This window comes from Trematomus bernacchii, unplaced genomic scaffold (genome assembly GCF_902827165.1).
Source record: "Trematomus bernacchii unplaced genomic scaffold, fTreBer1.1, whole genome shotgun sequence".
Classification (NCBI taxonomy): domain Eukaryota; kingdom Metazoa; phylum Chordata; class Actinopteri; order Perciformes; family Nototheniidae; genus Trematomus; species Trematomus bernacchii.
In genome coordinates, this window is record NW_022987649.1 from 1,742,807 (window position 1) to 1,758,538 (window position 15,732).

General features: G+C 39.6%; 1 protein-coding gene across 2 annotated transcripts; it reads right to left on the bottom strand.

Moving 5' to 3' along the window:
• Window positions 1-11,084: 11,084 nt before the first annotated feature.
• LOC117486347 lies at window positions 11,085-14,150 on the bottom strand. Of its 2 annotated transcripts, XM_034134782.1 has the most exons (8): window positions 14,061-14,150; window positions 13,885-13,947; window positions 13,229-13,320; window positions 12,871-12,988; window positions 12,628-12,729; window positions 12,362-12,532; window positions 12,077-12,114; window positions 11,085-11,572 (listed from the first exon to the last, which is right to left on the bottom strand). In XM_034134782.1, the coding sequence occupies exons 1-8, from the start codon at window positions 14,065-14,067 to the stop codon at window positions 11,558-11,560; spliced, it is 606 nt and encodes a 201-aa protein (XP_033990673.1). In that variant the 5' UTR covers window positions 14,068-14,150; the 3' UTR covers window positions 11,085-11,557. The 2 variants fall into 2 exon arrangements, with proteins under 2 accessions (XP_033990673.1, XP_033990672.1); XM_034134781.1 differs by having other exon boundaries at window positions 11,085-12,114.
• Window positions 14,151-15,732: the final 1,582 nt, after the last annotated feature.

Below are 15,732 nucleotides of genomic sequence, written 5' to 3' on the forward strand. Positions count from 1 at the left end.
TATATTTGTATTAACTTTATTTCATCGTATCTCCGTGTTCCGATATATATGTACAGATGTCCATTTTTCACTTGTCACTTTAACTCATTCCGTACTTCATAACTTAGATAAGCCAACTCAAATCTCAAATCAAATTCCACTTAGTATTTCATCAGCACTGTCTCGCCATCACATTCCCCACCATCGGAGCGCAGAGGAGATGGTCGAAACAGTATAGTACTGACACTTGTGGTCAGTTGTGGAGCGCACCACAGCTGAAATCCAAGATAACATGAAATAGCAGTAAACAATTGCAGAACAGGTATCAGATGCAAGTACCAGACTGTGTCTCCAATGCGTTCTGTGGTGCACAAAGAGCGCACTGAAGACACTGCGACCACCACACACGTCTTCTCAAGTGACCTCACCCAGCACATCTTTCCCACATATGGATAGCAAAGTCTAGAAATAAAGCCAGTGACAGCTCTCGCACAATCTCACATATGAGTCCTAATTATATTGCAGGCCAAAACTTACATTTTCCAATGATAACCCAGTGTGGGGGATACCATTGACTTTTGCAAATATTGAAGCGATCAGTTTGATTGCTGTAAACATTTAATTACTGTATGATACTCGTAATGCTGCATGGTGGACCACTGGCACTGCTAGGACCCCCTGAATGTAAGAATTAAGAGGGGACAAGTGTTCTGGGACATCCTCCACCACAATCAGAAAGAAATGTTGTTTCTTCTTCAAATAAATTGCGCTGAGCAGTGGCTCTGTGGACAACCCTCAGCTTCTCTGGCTCCTCTGCCCTGATGCCATGCAGATACCTGTGGGGGACATCATACTCAATCAATCTTTTTTGTTACAGTTTAGGTTGATTAGGGTTGCCTTTTTTTGCATGTTTTGCACATTGGCCTAATTTAATATTTTATCATGTATGTGTGTGTGTATTCCATGTTCCTGTTTTCGAACATTCAATATTCAAAGGTGATATTGTCATATGCACAGCTACAGCGTAGTTGTTGGCAATGACAATCTTAAATCCCAGGCTCCTCCAACAATGCAGCATACAAATAGTACAAGAAGAAATAAAATAGTGCAAGAAGAAACTAGTCCAACAACGTAGGTGCAAAACTGCAGGAATAAGTCAAATATATACATATAAAATAGAATAAGATAAAACAAAGTAAAATGAAATACTAATATGGGGAGGCATGAATGAAAAGGTTGTATAAACAGATGTGGATATGTATAAATATATTATATATGAACAGATAACTAACCAATGCAACATTATGGTATTATACATAATAAATAAATAAATATGTGGGCTTTTAAACAGATTTGTACTACAAACCCTTTGTAGGTTGGACAAGACTCAACCCAGACCAAGAGGAGAACCCTGACACACCAACACCACCCCAAGACGCACCCAACAAACTGCCCGATGGAAGCTACATCTTACATTTAGTGCCATGTGATCCATCACCCATCACCCATAACCAGCAACCACAGGAAACAGCAGATCCACCACCACACCAGGCTCCAAGCACCCACCCACCACCAAACCAGGCTCCCAGCACCCACCCACCACCAAACCAGGCTCCCAGCACCCACCCACCACCAAACCAGGCTTAAAATAACTGGATGGCCTACCTGCCTGTCAGCCTTCCATCTGTGCACAAACTTATCTCGTGCCCTCATTGGTCATGTGCGCGTCCGTGTGTGTTGGAGGAGGGGCTCTGTAAGGAAGTGGCAGATTTTCTCCGGCTGTGTATTTTCAAATTCTAGCGCACTCGAGCTGGTTTCTCCAAAATTACCTACCCCACCTTTAATGTTGCGATTTTTGCAGACGTTCCAAACATTGATTTATTAAAGGCCGGACTCATATTTGCCTTCAAATGTTATGCATGGATGCTATATTAATGTTTCGCACATTTTGGAGTTAAAACAAAGACACAACAGAGTAACCTGTATGTATGTTGTCTGATAAGCTGAAGTCACATTCATTAAAACCTTTCTATACTTTATAATTTAATAGAAAGCTTGCACATCCTTGCTTAATGTAATATAGTGCTACAGAGCCCAAGTCCCAGTGTAATGAATATAAGACTAAAACATATCCACTCAGTAGCAAGCAATGTAAGATGTAATCAGTCCATTAGCAGACACAGCAACATCACGAAGGAATGGCAGAGAAGCTAAGATTTTGAATAAAACCATGTGTAGACTCTTAAACTTCTGTGATTTCTCAGTAGGAAACACTAAATGTGCTTATGTCACACAGTGGAAATGTTTGTGCATTCTGAGTTGAGCCCTATACAAAACGTACTTTACCTGTTCTGCACATTTGTGCAAATAATGTATTCCATACAATTACAGATTGCCCTCACAACCATCTTGAGGTGTTCCCTGTCAGCAAAATAATAAAGACAAGGAACCGAAAGGTAGGATAATGATTACCTTGATGACAGTGTTTGCTGTTGGATAACTTTTCTGAATTTGTATAGCAATTACTTTATCTTACCTTGAAGGAATGCTGTTGTCCAAGTCACAATATTAAGCTATTTGTGTAAACATCCTGTAAATCCCTCTAGTCGGTCAGATGTCTTTTTCATGACTATTTTTTAAAATAAACTATTTGAACAATACATATATTATAAGTACTTGTGAAAGTACAAAGTTCAAATAACATACAGATGTACAATGTCTTTGTCTGCCTGCCACAGGGGGGGACGGAGCACCTTTATGACTGGCAGCCCTGCACCATTTGGTATGTTAATTTGCTTTTGTACAATTACATCTATGTGTGCTGTTAACATTTGTGGTAATTGGATACATTTTGGATACATACACTGGAATACCAAATACTTCATACAACACTGCACTTGTCTTCAAACGTTTATAAAACAGTATATAAATGTAATGAAAATCAATTGAATGTGTATTACTGCTCACTAATTCTTCTTCACCCTCCCTTTATTTTTATTTTTTCTCAGTGGTATGACCAGAGGCCTGTACTACGAAGCAGGTTTTTCGCTTAGCGGGCTAACTTCAGGGAAAACTCTGGGTTTCCGGTCCTACGACGCTGGTTCTCTTTTTAGCGGGCTAGATCTCCATGGTAATTTATGCTGAGCGGCTAACCTGCTCCGGAGCAGGTTAGGTTGCAGGCTAAGAGATCAACTCAGTGAAAGCACCGCCTGCTGACCAATCAGAGCTCCGTGTGCAGAGTTTAAAGCTATCAAGTCATATTACAGGATAGAGGAAATACAGAAAAACTGCCGTAGCAGGAAAGACGGCCGGCAAAAATCAACTGACGTGAAAATTCATAGAATATCCCCTCCCATCTTCAGAGCAATCTGACTATTATAACATTAGCGTTAAGAAAGCTTACTTAAATATCTGCCACAACATAAGTAACCGGATCAGAGTAACATTAAGTACAGTCCGCGACACTGTGAGTGCAGACGTCGATGTGTCCCATTATCATTCATATCACATCATATCACATCATAATGTATCATATAATATTTCCTTATCTGAGTCAGCTTCTTGAGCCGTATCTGGCCGTGCAACACTTACAGTGTCACATACTGTATGCAGAAGTATTATTTTAAGCAACACATTAAGTTGACGAAACACTCGAGTCAAATGTAATTAAAGTCAGATCCACTCGTGTCTTGGACGGGGCAGTGATATCATAAACCTGTTAACCTGAGACCCCGGTACCGGGGCACTGCCGCAACATCTTGCAGGAAACAGTGTCTGAGGGCATGTTCATTTAATAAACTATGAATGTTTTATATCCATGTAACGGGAAGAAACTCATCTAACTGATCATTTTTTTTTTTTTTTTTTAAAGGAAACCCACAATGCCTCTGAGCCTCTGAATTAGCAACGAGCGAAAAATGCTAACAGATTACTGCACCGAAAATCACTCACAAAACCTTATTATTTATCTTTTCTCCACATCCATGACATCGATTCACATCGTGAGGTGACACAGAATCGATGGGTACCCTCATTATCACTGAATTATACGAATTTGCGACGTTATAAACAAAAAAAGAAATCAAAACAGGTGACGCTAGGTAGCTAAAAATGCTAACATTCTTACCTCGGCTCTGTAGTCTCTCCAAAGTGGTCTTCAATGGCATTAAAACGATAAAAACGCTGCTGAAGTTAATCCATAGGTTAATCCAATGTGTCTGTGTCCCTTTGAAATGATTTCTGATAATCCATGAGCAATAAAACGGATAATCCATGCTTTTACGTTTCTAGATGTCAGAGCTAGACTGTAGCTTCACTCTAATGCAAAATTACTATCCAAGGGTAGTTTTCACTATAAGTAAAAAATAATTTTTGGACGGACACTATAATTTACAGTTTTTTACTATGTAAAATCTGAATTTTCTTTAAAATAAAAAACATCTATATTGATTCTGACTTTTCTACATCCAACTCACAGGTTTATCATTACTTTGAGAAAAAAGATTATTAATTTAACCCTTTTAGAAGGGAAGATATGGTCATTTGTTCTGGGAATGTCATTTTCGAGCCTGACCTGAAAAACAGGCTCAGGGCTTAACAGGTTAATGTACGCATTCAAACGCTTTTTCTTTTACCAGCTGTATTCACCTTGCAGGTGCAGCTATGTGGCTTTTATCCTGGATAAAGTGTTTAAGTCATGGATGTTTAAAGTTTAACTTCTTCATATTTGACTAATATTAAAGTTCACTTTTCATTCAGGAAGTATGACGCTGCGCTGTCAGTATGCTTGTCCATGTTTGTGATTGGTCGAATGCTCCAAATACCAGAGGTGGGGACTCGAGTCACATGACTTGACTCGAGTCAGACTCGAGTCGCATATTTTTTTACTTGAGACTTGCTTGACTAACATTGATAAAAGACTTGATTTGACTTGGTATTCATGACTTGAGACTTGACTTAAGCTTGAGACAGATGACTTGAAAGGACTTGACTGTTTAAAATTAAATATTTGCGTTTGTTTTTGTAGTGAGATATTACGTTTAGTTTTTTCGAAAAACGTGATTGGGTGATTATAGCGCCGTGCGCGCAAACCTGGCAACCCACTAGACGGCAGGAGTGTCAGTTAACATGGCAGCGGCTAGCGTTACTCCAAAAATAGTGAAGTTTGGATTCAAGGATTATGTTGTCGATGACGCTAATAAGAAGAGAACAGCGGTATGAAGGGTCTGCAGCATAAAGATCAGTGACACGACCACCACAACATCCAACTTCATTCGTCACTACAAAAAAACCCACAGAGAAAGGTGCGTGAATGTGTTGTGTTAGCTAGAAAGCTAACGTTAAGTTTAAGCTACGTTAGACTTGGTTTCAAATCGATTAAGCATTGCAAAGAGAAGACAAAACGGTAAATGAACACTAGAACCACCAAGGGATTCATTTGTGCTAACCCTGATACCGACGGGCTGTCGGGAGAGGGAGAGAGAGAGAGGAAAAGAGATGCCTCGTTTATTTCCCCTGTGTTATTATCAGAAGTTACTGTAAACTGTTGAATAATGTAGTTCATCTACTTTTAGTAGTTTGTTTAAATGTTTTAATTATGTTGTTTTTGTTTGTAGAAGTGCATCATTCTTTGATTTATTGTAAAATGAATCTGAACCTTTTGATCTGTTATGATGATAAACTGAAGCAATTTCTAAATTAACCCAATTAAGTGAGTTTTAAATCGTCCTACTTAGTTTATAAGGAAATTATGAAGAGGAACAAATTCAATGATTTGAAAATGATATCTATGTAGGTGCTGACGCTGTTGGCGGTTCTAGTGTTAACAGAAATTTAAATTAAATATGTGTAATGGCAAATGCCATATATGATTTTCTTACCTGGAATTCTGCCTTTTTGAACAGACTTTTTGATTGAGTCCTAGCTATATTGTCTGCAGTTCTAGGGTTAATATGAATCTAATATGATTGTCATCGGTCTAAATTAGATTTCAAATGATTAACTGTGTAGGTAATGAAGATCATAGTGTGGGTTAAATCCATTTTCATAACCACTGTCTTTTAACTGATTTAAATGCGGAAACTGGGCTTATTCATCAGAATTTCGTATGACTTGACTTGACTTGACTTGACCTGAGCAATGACTTGACTTGACTTGCTTGACTCTCACCACAGTGACTTGGGACTTGCTTGATACTTGTAGGTCAAGACTTGAGACTTGCTCATGACTTGCACATGTAGGACTTACTCCCACCTCTGCCTAATACCACCCCTTTCATGTGAACGCACACCTAACTAGATAGGACATGGCACTTGATAACCAGCGTCGTAGGCAGAGGTGTGGACTCGAGTCACATGACTTGGACTCGAGTCAGACTCGAGTCATCAATTTGATGACTTTGGACTCGACTTGACAAAATCACAAAACACTTGCGACTCGACTTGGACTTGAACACCAATGCCTCGGGACTTGACTTGGACTTGAGCCTTCTGACTTGAGGTGACTTGATACTTTAATTCAGGGGTCTCCAACACGCCGATCGCGAGATGCCGCTAGAAGAGCAGACTCCCGTCGGGGAGAGCAGAATCTTCAGCCGCTCATACTCTTGCTGTGAATCCATGCAGGCAGGGGCGGGTCTTTATTTAGCTGGGCCACCATGCGGCCAATCATATGCGAGGACACACTAGGATCGTACCATTATGTGAAAGAAGGGTGGGGGGCAGACGCTCCAAAGACAGCAGGTGTAGTGGTACAGGCCAGCTACACAGAGCTGGCCTGGAGACGGGGAGACGGATTTAAATGCAAGCGCGTCAGAGAAAGTCATGAAATGAGCGAAAACCGAAAAAAGAAGCAGCATCTGGCTGCATGTCAATGATATTGGAGAAAGCAAAGCTGAGTGCAGGATTTGTAAAATGAAAATAACCTTCAGAGCAGGGTTTTTTTTTTGGTAACCACTCAGGATTTATTGTCAGAGGTGGGAGAAGTTCAGATCTTGTACTTGAGTAACAGTACCAGTGTAGGAATACTCTGTTACAATAAAAAGTCCTGCATTCAAAATGTTACAAGTAAAAGTACAAAAGTATTATCATCAAAATATAGTTAAAGTACCACCTGCAGAGGGATCCAGATTCAGGTGTTCTTTTCCCCATAAAGACCGCCTCGCTGCACATTATCCCTTGCATAAAGATAGATTGTGGGTCCCTTATAACATGTTGTACACAGTGGAAATAAACATTCTGGTCACCTTAACATCAGGGATCTTATACATTAAACTCCTTCTGAATCAAACCGTCACGTGAGCCTTACCTTACTGATCCCTCTTACAATAGAAGAAAAACACGTTACTTTACCAGCAGAGAGAAAATGGATTATTAAATTATTAATGTGACTAATAAAGAGCAGTTTGATTATTAAGTATTATTCTGTTGATCGATGTCATTACATTTGTTGAAAAGCACATAAGGACTTGTTCAAGACTCGTTTTGTCAAAGTCTAGGACTTGGACTTGACTTGAACTTGCCCATCCTGACTTGAGACTTGACTCGGACTTGAGCGCAAAGACTTGAGACTTGACTCGGACTTGAGCGCAAAGACTTGAGACTTGACTCGGACTTGAGCGCAAAGACTTGAGACTTGACTTGGACTTGCAAAACAATGACTTGGTCCCACCTCTGGTCGTAGGACCGTTTAGCGAGAGCCCGTATGTTTTGGATTAGGCCAACCGGCTAACTCAAACATATCCAGGTTATGTTGAACCGGCTTCATAGTACAGGCCTCTGGCCTCCATCCTGGCAAGCAGCCTGATTCCCACCCCATGCAAATCCCATCGCCAAACAAATCAATAAATGTTTTGGTGTTTGTATGGATTTAATAAAGTGCAACAGTTTAACAACTGCAACAGACTTAACATGTTTTGACTTGAAGGATCCCTGTATGCATTGTTTTATGGCCACTGGCAATTCATTTCACAGGTGAATTGCATATTGATGTAAAATGAAGCTCAGCGCAGGTTCTTTCAGGAAGACTGGGGATATATATATACATTCACTCTGCAGCTGCATATAATCAGCTCATCACAGGCGTTCTCTTTAACCTATTACATTTCACCTCATTCTCCAGCAGCCAATCACCGTGCTGCAGCCAAACTTTAAAATGGCAGTCAGCTGTTATTTCAGGTTTTTATGCTGCCGACCACCTCCTCCCCATCCACCTCCTTTCATCATATCCAGTGCCAGGAGAGCTAATCCAAAGACCTCATCACACCTCCTCTTCATCCCACCTCCTCATCAAATCCAGATCTTCATCATCATCAGTGTCTCGACCCCGGTGGGGGTTCCCTATATGCTCACGGCTGCATTTCCCCCTTTAGATATACCATTTCAGGATCGGGGTCTAATCGCCAAAGACTTAACATTTATCGTATGGCATGTGTCAATAAAAGTTCTTTAAACAAAATGAAGTCTCTCCTGATTGAAATACACAGAAGCCGTCCACAAGGGGTCCTTGAGATGATAGTACATTATTGAAAACATTAATAACAGAATGCTTAATGCACAAAACATCAAGAAATAAGTAGCCAATGCTTCAATCCTTTGAGAATACACTGTTTGTAGGCTATTTTAATTTAGTGTTATCATTCTTTCACCAGTTAACTAAGCTATGCTGAAGTGCCAGTAGATAACTTCTAAAGACCAGTACAGGGGCTTCAAAGGTTCTCTACTCGGTTTTTTGTGGTCTTTTTGGACAGCGGAAGGCTAGATTACCCATGATCCTCAGCCACCGTTGCCGTGGAAATGGAGCCGGTCTGCATAACCCTAATTTATTTCAGACACCAAACACACTTTTTCCAAAGATTGGTGTTACAAATATCAAAACAATATATGTGTGGATAACAAAATACATCCATCATAAACTAAACTGGAAACAGCAGTATATTGTTAACACTTTAAAGTTGAACGTTTTTTAACCCGCACCGCCTAGTGGTTAAAGCACGTTATTGAATTCTTTTTTTGAATTATGTTATAATTTTTGATGAAAACATACAAATATTAAGAGTACATACAAAATATAAGGTCAATGATAGAAATATAGATGAAAATATCAAGAAGATACTGTAGTGATCTCGATGGTTACTGCCATATTTGCAAAATGTGCCTCTGAACCTTGACAAGTGCATGTTTCAAGGCTTATCAATGAACAGCAGGAGGAGTCACAGACATAAGACCAGCTGTTAAATAAAGCTCTTCTGACCTGAGCTGTCATGTGGGTATATTAATGCTGCCCATTATGGACACAAGCAATTTTCACCCATTTATTAATTATATGTTTTAACCTGTTTAGCCCTGAGCCTGTTTTTCAGGTCTCAGGCTCGAAAATGACATTCCCAGAACAAATGACCATATCTTCCCTTCTAAAAGGGTTAAATTAATAATCTTTTTCCTCAAAGTAATGATAAACCTGTGAGTTGGATGTAGAAGAGTCAGAACAATATAGATGTTTTTTATGTTAAAGAAAATTCAGATTGAACATAGTAAAAAACTGTAAATTATAGTGTCCGTCCAAAAATTCTTTTTTACTTATAGTGAAGACTACCCTTGGATGATGGGTTAGTAGACTAAAAGCTTTAGGAATCCAAAGTACAACATATAATAAGTACCCTGTATCAAGATTGATGCAAAACAAGTGACATTTGACCTTTTTAGAGAGGTTTAGCAAAAGAAACTCCACCTCTGAGGTGATTTGGGTGGAAATGGGGGTTTTACCGTTTCTCTGGAACCCATTGGTCGATTTTGGTGATTGACATCTCTTTATGACCGTTAGAGCCAATAGAATCGAAGGGGAATCTCCCCTCACTAACATGGCACAACAAAAAGGTGGGGGCTTCGCGCATGTAGTTTTGCATCAGAGCGAACCTACACTCTAGCTCTGACATCTAGAAACGGAAAAGCTGTTTTATTGCTCATGGATTATCAGAAATCATTTCAAAGGGACACAGACACATTGGATTAACCTATGGATTAACTTCAACAGCGTTTTTATCGTTTTAATGCCATTGAAGACCACGTTTGAGCAGACTACGAGACAAGGTAAACCATGTTAGCATTTTTAGCTACCTAGCGCCGCCACATGTTTTGAGGTCTGTTTTTGTTTATAAAGTCACGATTTCGTATAATTGAGTGATGATGAGGGTACCCTTCGATAGTGAGGTGGGCTGAAGATCGGAAGATTGTGAGTTCAAATCCCGCCTGGAACACCACCACTAGTGTGCCCTTGAGTAAGGCACTTAGCCCTTAGTTACTCCAGGGAGAATGTCCCTGTAATTGGTAATTGTAAGTCGCTTTGGATAAAAGTGTCAGCTAAATGAAATGAAATGTAATGTAATGTTGGTATTTACACTGCATTATGCACATGTTACTAATAAAGGATTATGTTATTGTCATCTCTGGCAAATTATGTTAGTTTAGTTTAGTGTTTTTGTCTTTGTCTAGTGATTTTCCCCTTTATCTTTTAATAGTAACCTTCACTCTCGTTTCAGATACTCTGACCTCCCTTCCTTGTGTGTCTCCCACACCTGTGATTGTCGACCCCGCCCCTGATTGTTTCCACCTGTTCCCCATTACCTGGTGTATTTATTGTCCTCGTCTCCCTTTGTCCTGTGCCAGTTCGTTTCGTTTCCTGTGACTAACCACCAGTGTATCTTGCCAGGTAAAATCCCAAGCAGAGCTTTGAGCCACGTCTTGTTTTCTGAGAATGTAGTTATCCATGCTCCTAGTGTTTTTTCCTCATTGAAGTGATTTTGTTTTGTTAGTGTTTTTCCTCATTAAGAGTGACTTTGTTTTGAAACTGTTTTTCCTCGTTAAGAGTTATTTAGTTTTTTGACCTCTGTAGTAGAGCTTTGGTTTGAATAAACCTTTTTTGTTAAAACCTGTGTGAGTCGTGCATTTGAGTTCAAACCCGTTTATTCAGTCGTAACAGTTATTGTATGAACTCTATTTACAATGTATTCACATTAATAGTTCATAATCAACGAATGACAAAATACAGTGACAAGAAAACAACCATTGTATAGCACTTGTTTGAGTAATAAGAGGCAGTTTAATATAAAGGCAAGGCAAGTTATTTTCATACACATCAGCAAGTCAAAGCGCTTTAAATAAACGGAAGTACAAAATATAAACACATTTTCACATTACTATGAACTCAGTCGGGCGAAACAAGTGCATAGTTTCATATATAGTGTTTTATAATGTCTTTATTTTGTATGGCTTTAAGTGTGTTTTAAATGTGTTTTGTCATTATTATGGCGTGCGCCAGCGTGTGGACATGACACGTCGCTTGTGAAAGAGCTCTCCAGTGCCTCTGTTTTGCTTGGCAGAAACCTTTACAGGTCTTCTTCCTCAGACTCAGGGCTAGTGTAGTCATTGTCATCCGACTCCTCAATGTCCTGCTGTAATTGAAGATCATGGCATTTCATAGCGGCTATACCACTGTACGCATGTACAGCCTTGTTTGTGTTGGCTTTTGAGGAAGTGCCACCTCCGACTGAGGACACTCTTGAGCCCATGTGCAGCATCCTCTGTCAGGTCACCAAAATCTGTAGAGGAATAATCACACAGCAAAAGGGCTCAATGTAAACAAACCATGACAATTGCAAATCTCTTTGCATTGTACAATGCTGCATATGTAAAAACACTCCAAATTAGGTAAATCCATCTTAAACTGAAGGATGTTACTATATATTGGGTGCCAAAAGGGACATGTTGATTAATGTTTGATATAGTGCTTAACAATTTGTCAATAGACAGAAAATAATCGATTATGATCTTGATAATGAATAGTTTCAGTAATTTACTATTTCACTTCGGCCTGACACAGTGACAGATGTGTTCTACTTATGTAAGACATGCAATGTGTTGAAGAGTGGATGAAAATATTCAAATTTTAAGATCTCAGACATGCTGCTGGTTTTGATGCCCTCCAAAGTCTGTCCTCTGAGTGCTTCCACTTCTTGCACTTCCTTCAGAAGGAACATGATGTGCTGCGACATCTCTTTCACCAGGATGCTCTGCTCCTCCTCCAAACGTTTGATCAGCATTACCTGGTCAAAGACAGACCTCTTCAACCTGAAGGTGTTGCCTTTAGGTTGAAGAAAGGAATGGAGTAGTGGACAAGGAATATTTATTCATATATTATATTATTACAGAATGATTTTTATTTCTGAGACACAAATCTTTGTAGCGATAGCATTGGTTCTCTATAATGTAAACAAATAACAAATATTATATATTTGCAGGTATCACCATTGCTTTTTCTGCCCCACGATAAACTGTCATATTTTGGTATAGACTAAAAAAACAACAAGCCAAACTAGCAATTATCCTACCATGTTCATGCCTCTCCCATGGTAGGATGTAGCCCTCTGTCAGACTGCAAGCCAACTCCTCGTCAATCTGTTCTTCCTGCACTCCGGTGTTGTATTGCACAACTTTTTCGCGAAGCTTCTTCTTCAGCTCTGTCATTCTCTTCCTCTTTGTTTGCCTTGCCTGGTTGCTATCTGCAAAGGGAAACGGAAACAAAACTGTGTCATGGTGCCAGAATGTTTTTGTTGTTTTTGAAAGGCAATTTCAATAACTACGTTTGACAACAAACCATGCTGACGATACAGATCTTGCTTCCTGCGCAAAAGAGTGACGGTAATGTTCTCAATATCCACCCTCAGTCCTTCAGTACACCCTGGGGCGTAGACTCTCTCTAAATAGTTGCAAACAAACAATTGAAGAAGAGATACAATCATTGACAGTCTCAGTTTCAACATATAGCCAACTTATATTGTGTGTCTAAACTTACAGTAATTAACAAATGTATATATGGAAAACCTGTGGTATGTCTTACCTGTGACCGCCCATTGCCTGACATCATACACCCACTGCTGTATGGTCTCCTGATCAAGGTTGTGCTCCTTTTTGAAGTCGCTGAAGCTGGCAGCTTCCACCTTTGCACTCTCTGTGATCTTTACAAAAAAAAGAAAATGTCAGAGCAAAAGTGCCATGCAACACCATAATGCAAAGAACACCAGTTTTCAGTACAAGACCTTCAGAAGAACAGTTGAAACATTACATGACACCATCTGACTTGCAAGAGGAAGTGTGGATAAGGGAGAACATAATGTATATAGCTATGAGGTTACATTGCAGACATCCTTCATAAATATGTAATGTCAGATGAGAAGACAATTGTAATTTGCCCTTACTTTGACATATCTGTGGGCTAAAACTTGATGAAGGTTGTCCCTCTTCCTTCTGTTCCAACCCATGGCCTGTTGAGTGAGCATGTTCACTCTTCCTAAAAAAGACAAAAATATATACACAAACAAAAAGGTAAGTATTCACATCAAAAAGGCAATACTGAGTGAGAAACCTGATAGACATGACTAAACCCAATCGTTTAAAGAGAGAGAAAACTTGTGTACTGACTTCCTACAATATGCATGCATTTAGTGTTGCTGAACATATGAACTGCCTATCTTTCATTTGAACTCAGACATAAAGGATATGCTTTAAACCAGGGGTGGGGAACCTCCGGCGAGACCATTTGGTGCACGTGCATGCATGCACGAGTCATGGTAAGATATCTGGATTAAGAGGTTGCTTTTTCTTTGCACAGCATGAAAGAAAGGCAAAATGAATGGGCTGTGATTTTAGTATTTTTAAGCAGAGGTCAATAATTTGTACGGCCCTCGGAGGATGTTGAAAAAATTGAAATGGCCCTTGAGAGGAAAAAGGTTCCCCACCCCTGCTTTAAACTAATCAACAGGCTTGTCACTGAGATGACACATACATATTTTTACTGCTTTCTATTAAGACTTCTTGTATCCATACAGTTACAATAATGCCATTAATAACATACCTGCTCTACTTCCTCTCCCACTGTGTTTCCTGCTCCATCCTGACTTCTGCCACCCCATCTCACCTGCAACACAGCGCAAGTAGTGTTATGTAGCATTTCTTTAGAAGTTTTTGATATCCAATAAGGCATGCCATGCACAACATTTAAAAATCCTTTGCATTAAAGATGTTATGTACCTCGCATTTTGCTGTATGGGCTTTAGCATGCATCACGCTAAGAAATGGCCTCATTTCTGTCAACGGAAGAAGCTCTGGTAATCCCTCGGCTATTTTGTTAAAGGTGGGGTAGGTAATTTTGGAGAAACCAGCTCGAGATCGCTAGAATTTGAAAATACACAGCCGGAAAAAATCTGCCACTTCCTTACAGAGCCCCTCCTCCAACACACACGAACGCGCACATGACCAATGAGGGCACAAGATAAGTTTGTGCCCCGATGGAAGGCTGACAGGCAGGTAGGCCATCCAGTTATTTTAGCCGCGCCGGCTAAAATGATTGGTCATACTTTTTACAGTACTACAGCTTCCACAGATGACATTTTTTTTATGGATTTTTTGTCAAAGCACTTAAGATATTTATTGCTATCGGGATGTTAAGAGCATTCCATGGAATATAACAAAAAGTGTATCTCGAGCCGGTTTCTCAAACTTACCTACCCCACCTTTAAGGTATGGCCAGTACCTAAGAAGCAGGAGCAGCATTTTGTGATTGAGTGTTACAAAGATACACTTTTAATTGACATGACAACAATATCAATATAATCTAAAATGACTGCTGAGGCATAGGCCATTTTAAACATTGTTGTGGATGTGCAATATGACAGTGAGGATTACCTGCATGTTACATCCATACAGAAGAAGTCAACATTTGCCGTCTTGGACATCTCTTTTTGGAGAAACATTGGGTAAGCGTATATTTCTCCACGGAAGTGGTTCAGTCCTCGTAAGAGAAACCCATGTCTGATTAATCAGAAGAAAATCTAGTTGTTAATAATAAACTGACACAGCAAGGCCTGGCTTAAGCACTCATCTCTGTCATCTAGGTGGCTATAACAAAAAATAACACTTGGATGCTACAAATGATGGATAAATTCTGCTCCACAATCAAAAGTGTTTAATGCTTCCAATTCTTACAAAGACTTAGACTGCTATTAAAACTGAAATAATGAGACCAGACTCAAGAACCAAACACATATACACACACAGACACACTTACAAATACATACCTGCAAACTGTCACTTGAATGCCCTCCTCGTCTATCTGGGCACCAGACTTTTTTGACATCTCTCTGCCAGCGGTGAATTTGGCAGTACCACAGACGGCACTGTCATTTCCCTATAAAGTCAGTTTATTACACACAAGTTTTGACATATATAAAAAAGAACACCACAGGTGTAACTGCAACTATCATAATAAGAAAAATGTATTTGTATTAGCGGTGTGTTCTTTATAATTTTCATTAATACCTATACCTACCCTTTTGACTTGGAAAACCGGTAATGCTTGCGGTTTCCATCACAGCAGACAGCCAACATGTCTGGAGAACATGCTGGACAAACAAAGTGATGGACCTGGCACATATCCTCTTGTTTGTACTGACAGAAGCAAAACTCGAAGAAGCTTCGCTGAAATGTATCAGTACAGATACTACCTGTCTGTATATTGATTTAAAAAAAGTGGATTAGTAATTGTTTTGAAAGCAATGCCAACAATTAATTATATGGTATACAGTAATATGATATTGTTTTTTGTATGTTTCCGTGTGATTCAGGCAGATTTACCCGTCCAGCTTGAACAGATCTGTGCTCCAACATTTTCAGAAATGCCTGCCTGGACATGGCTGGTGCTGTC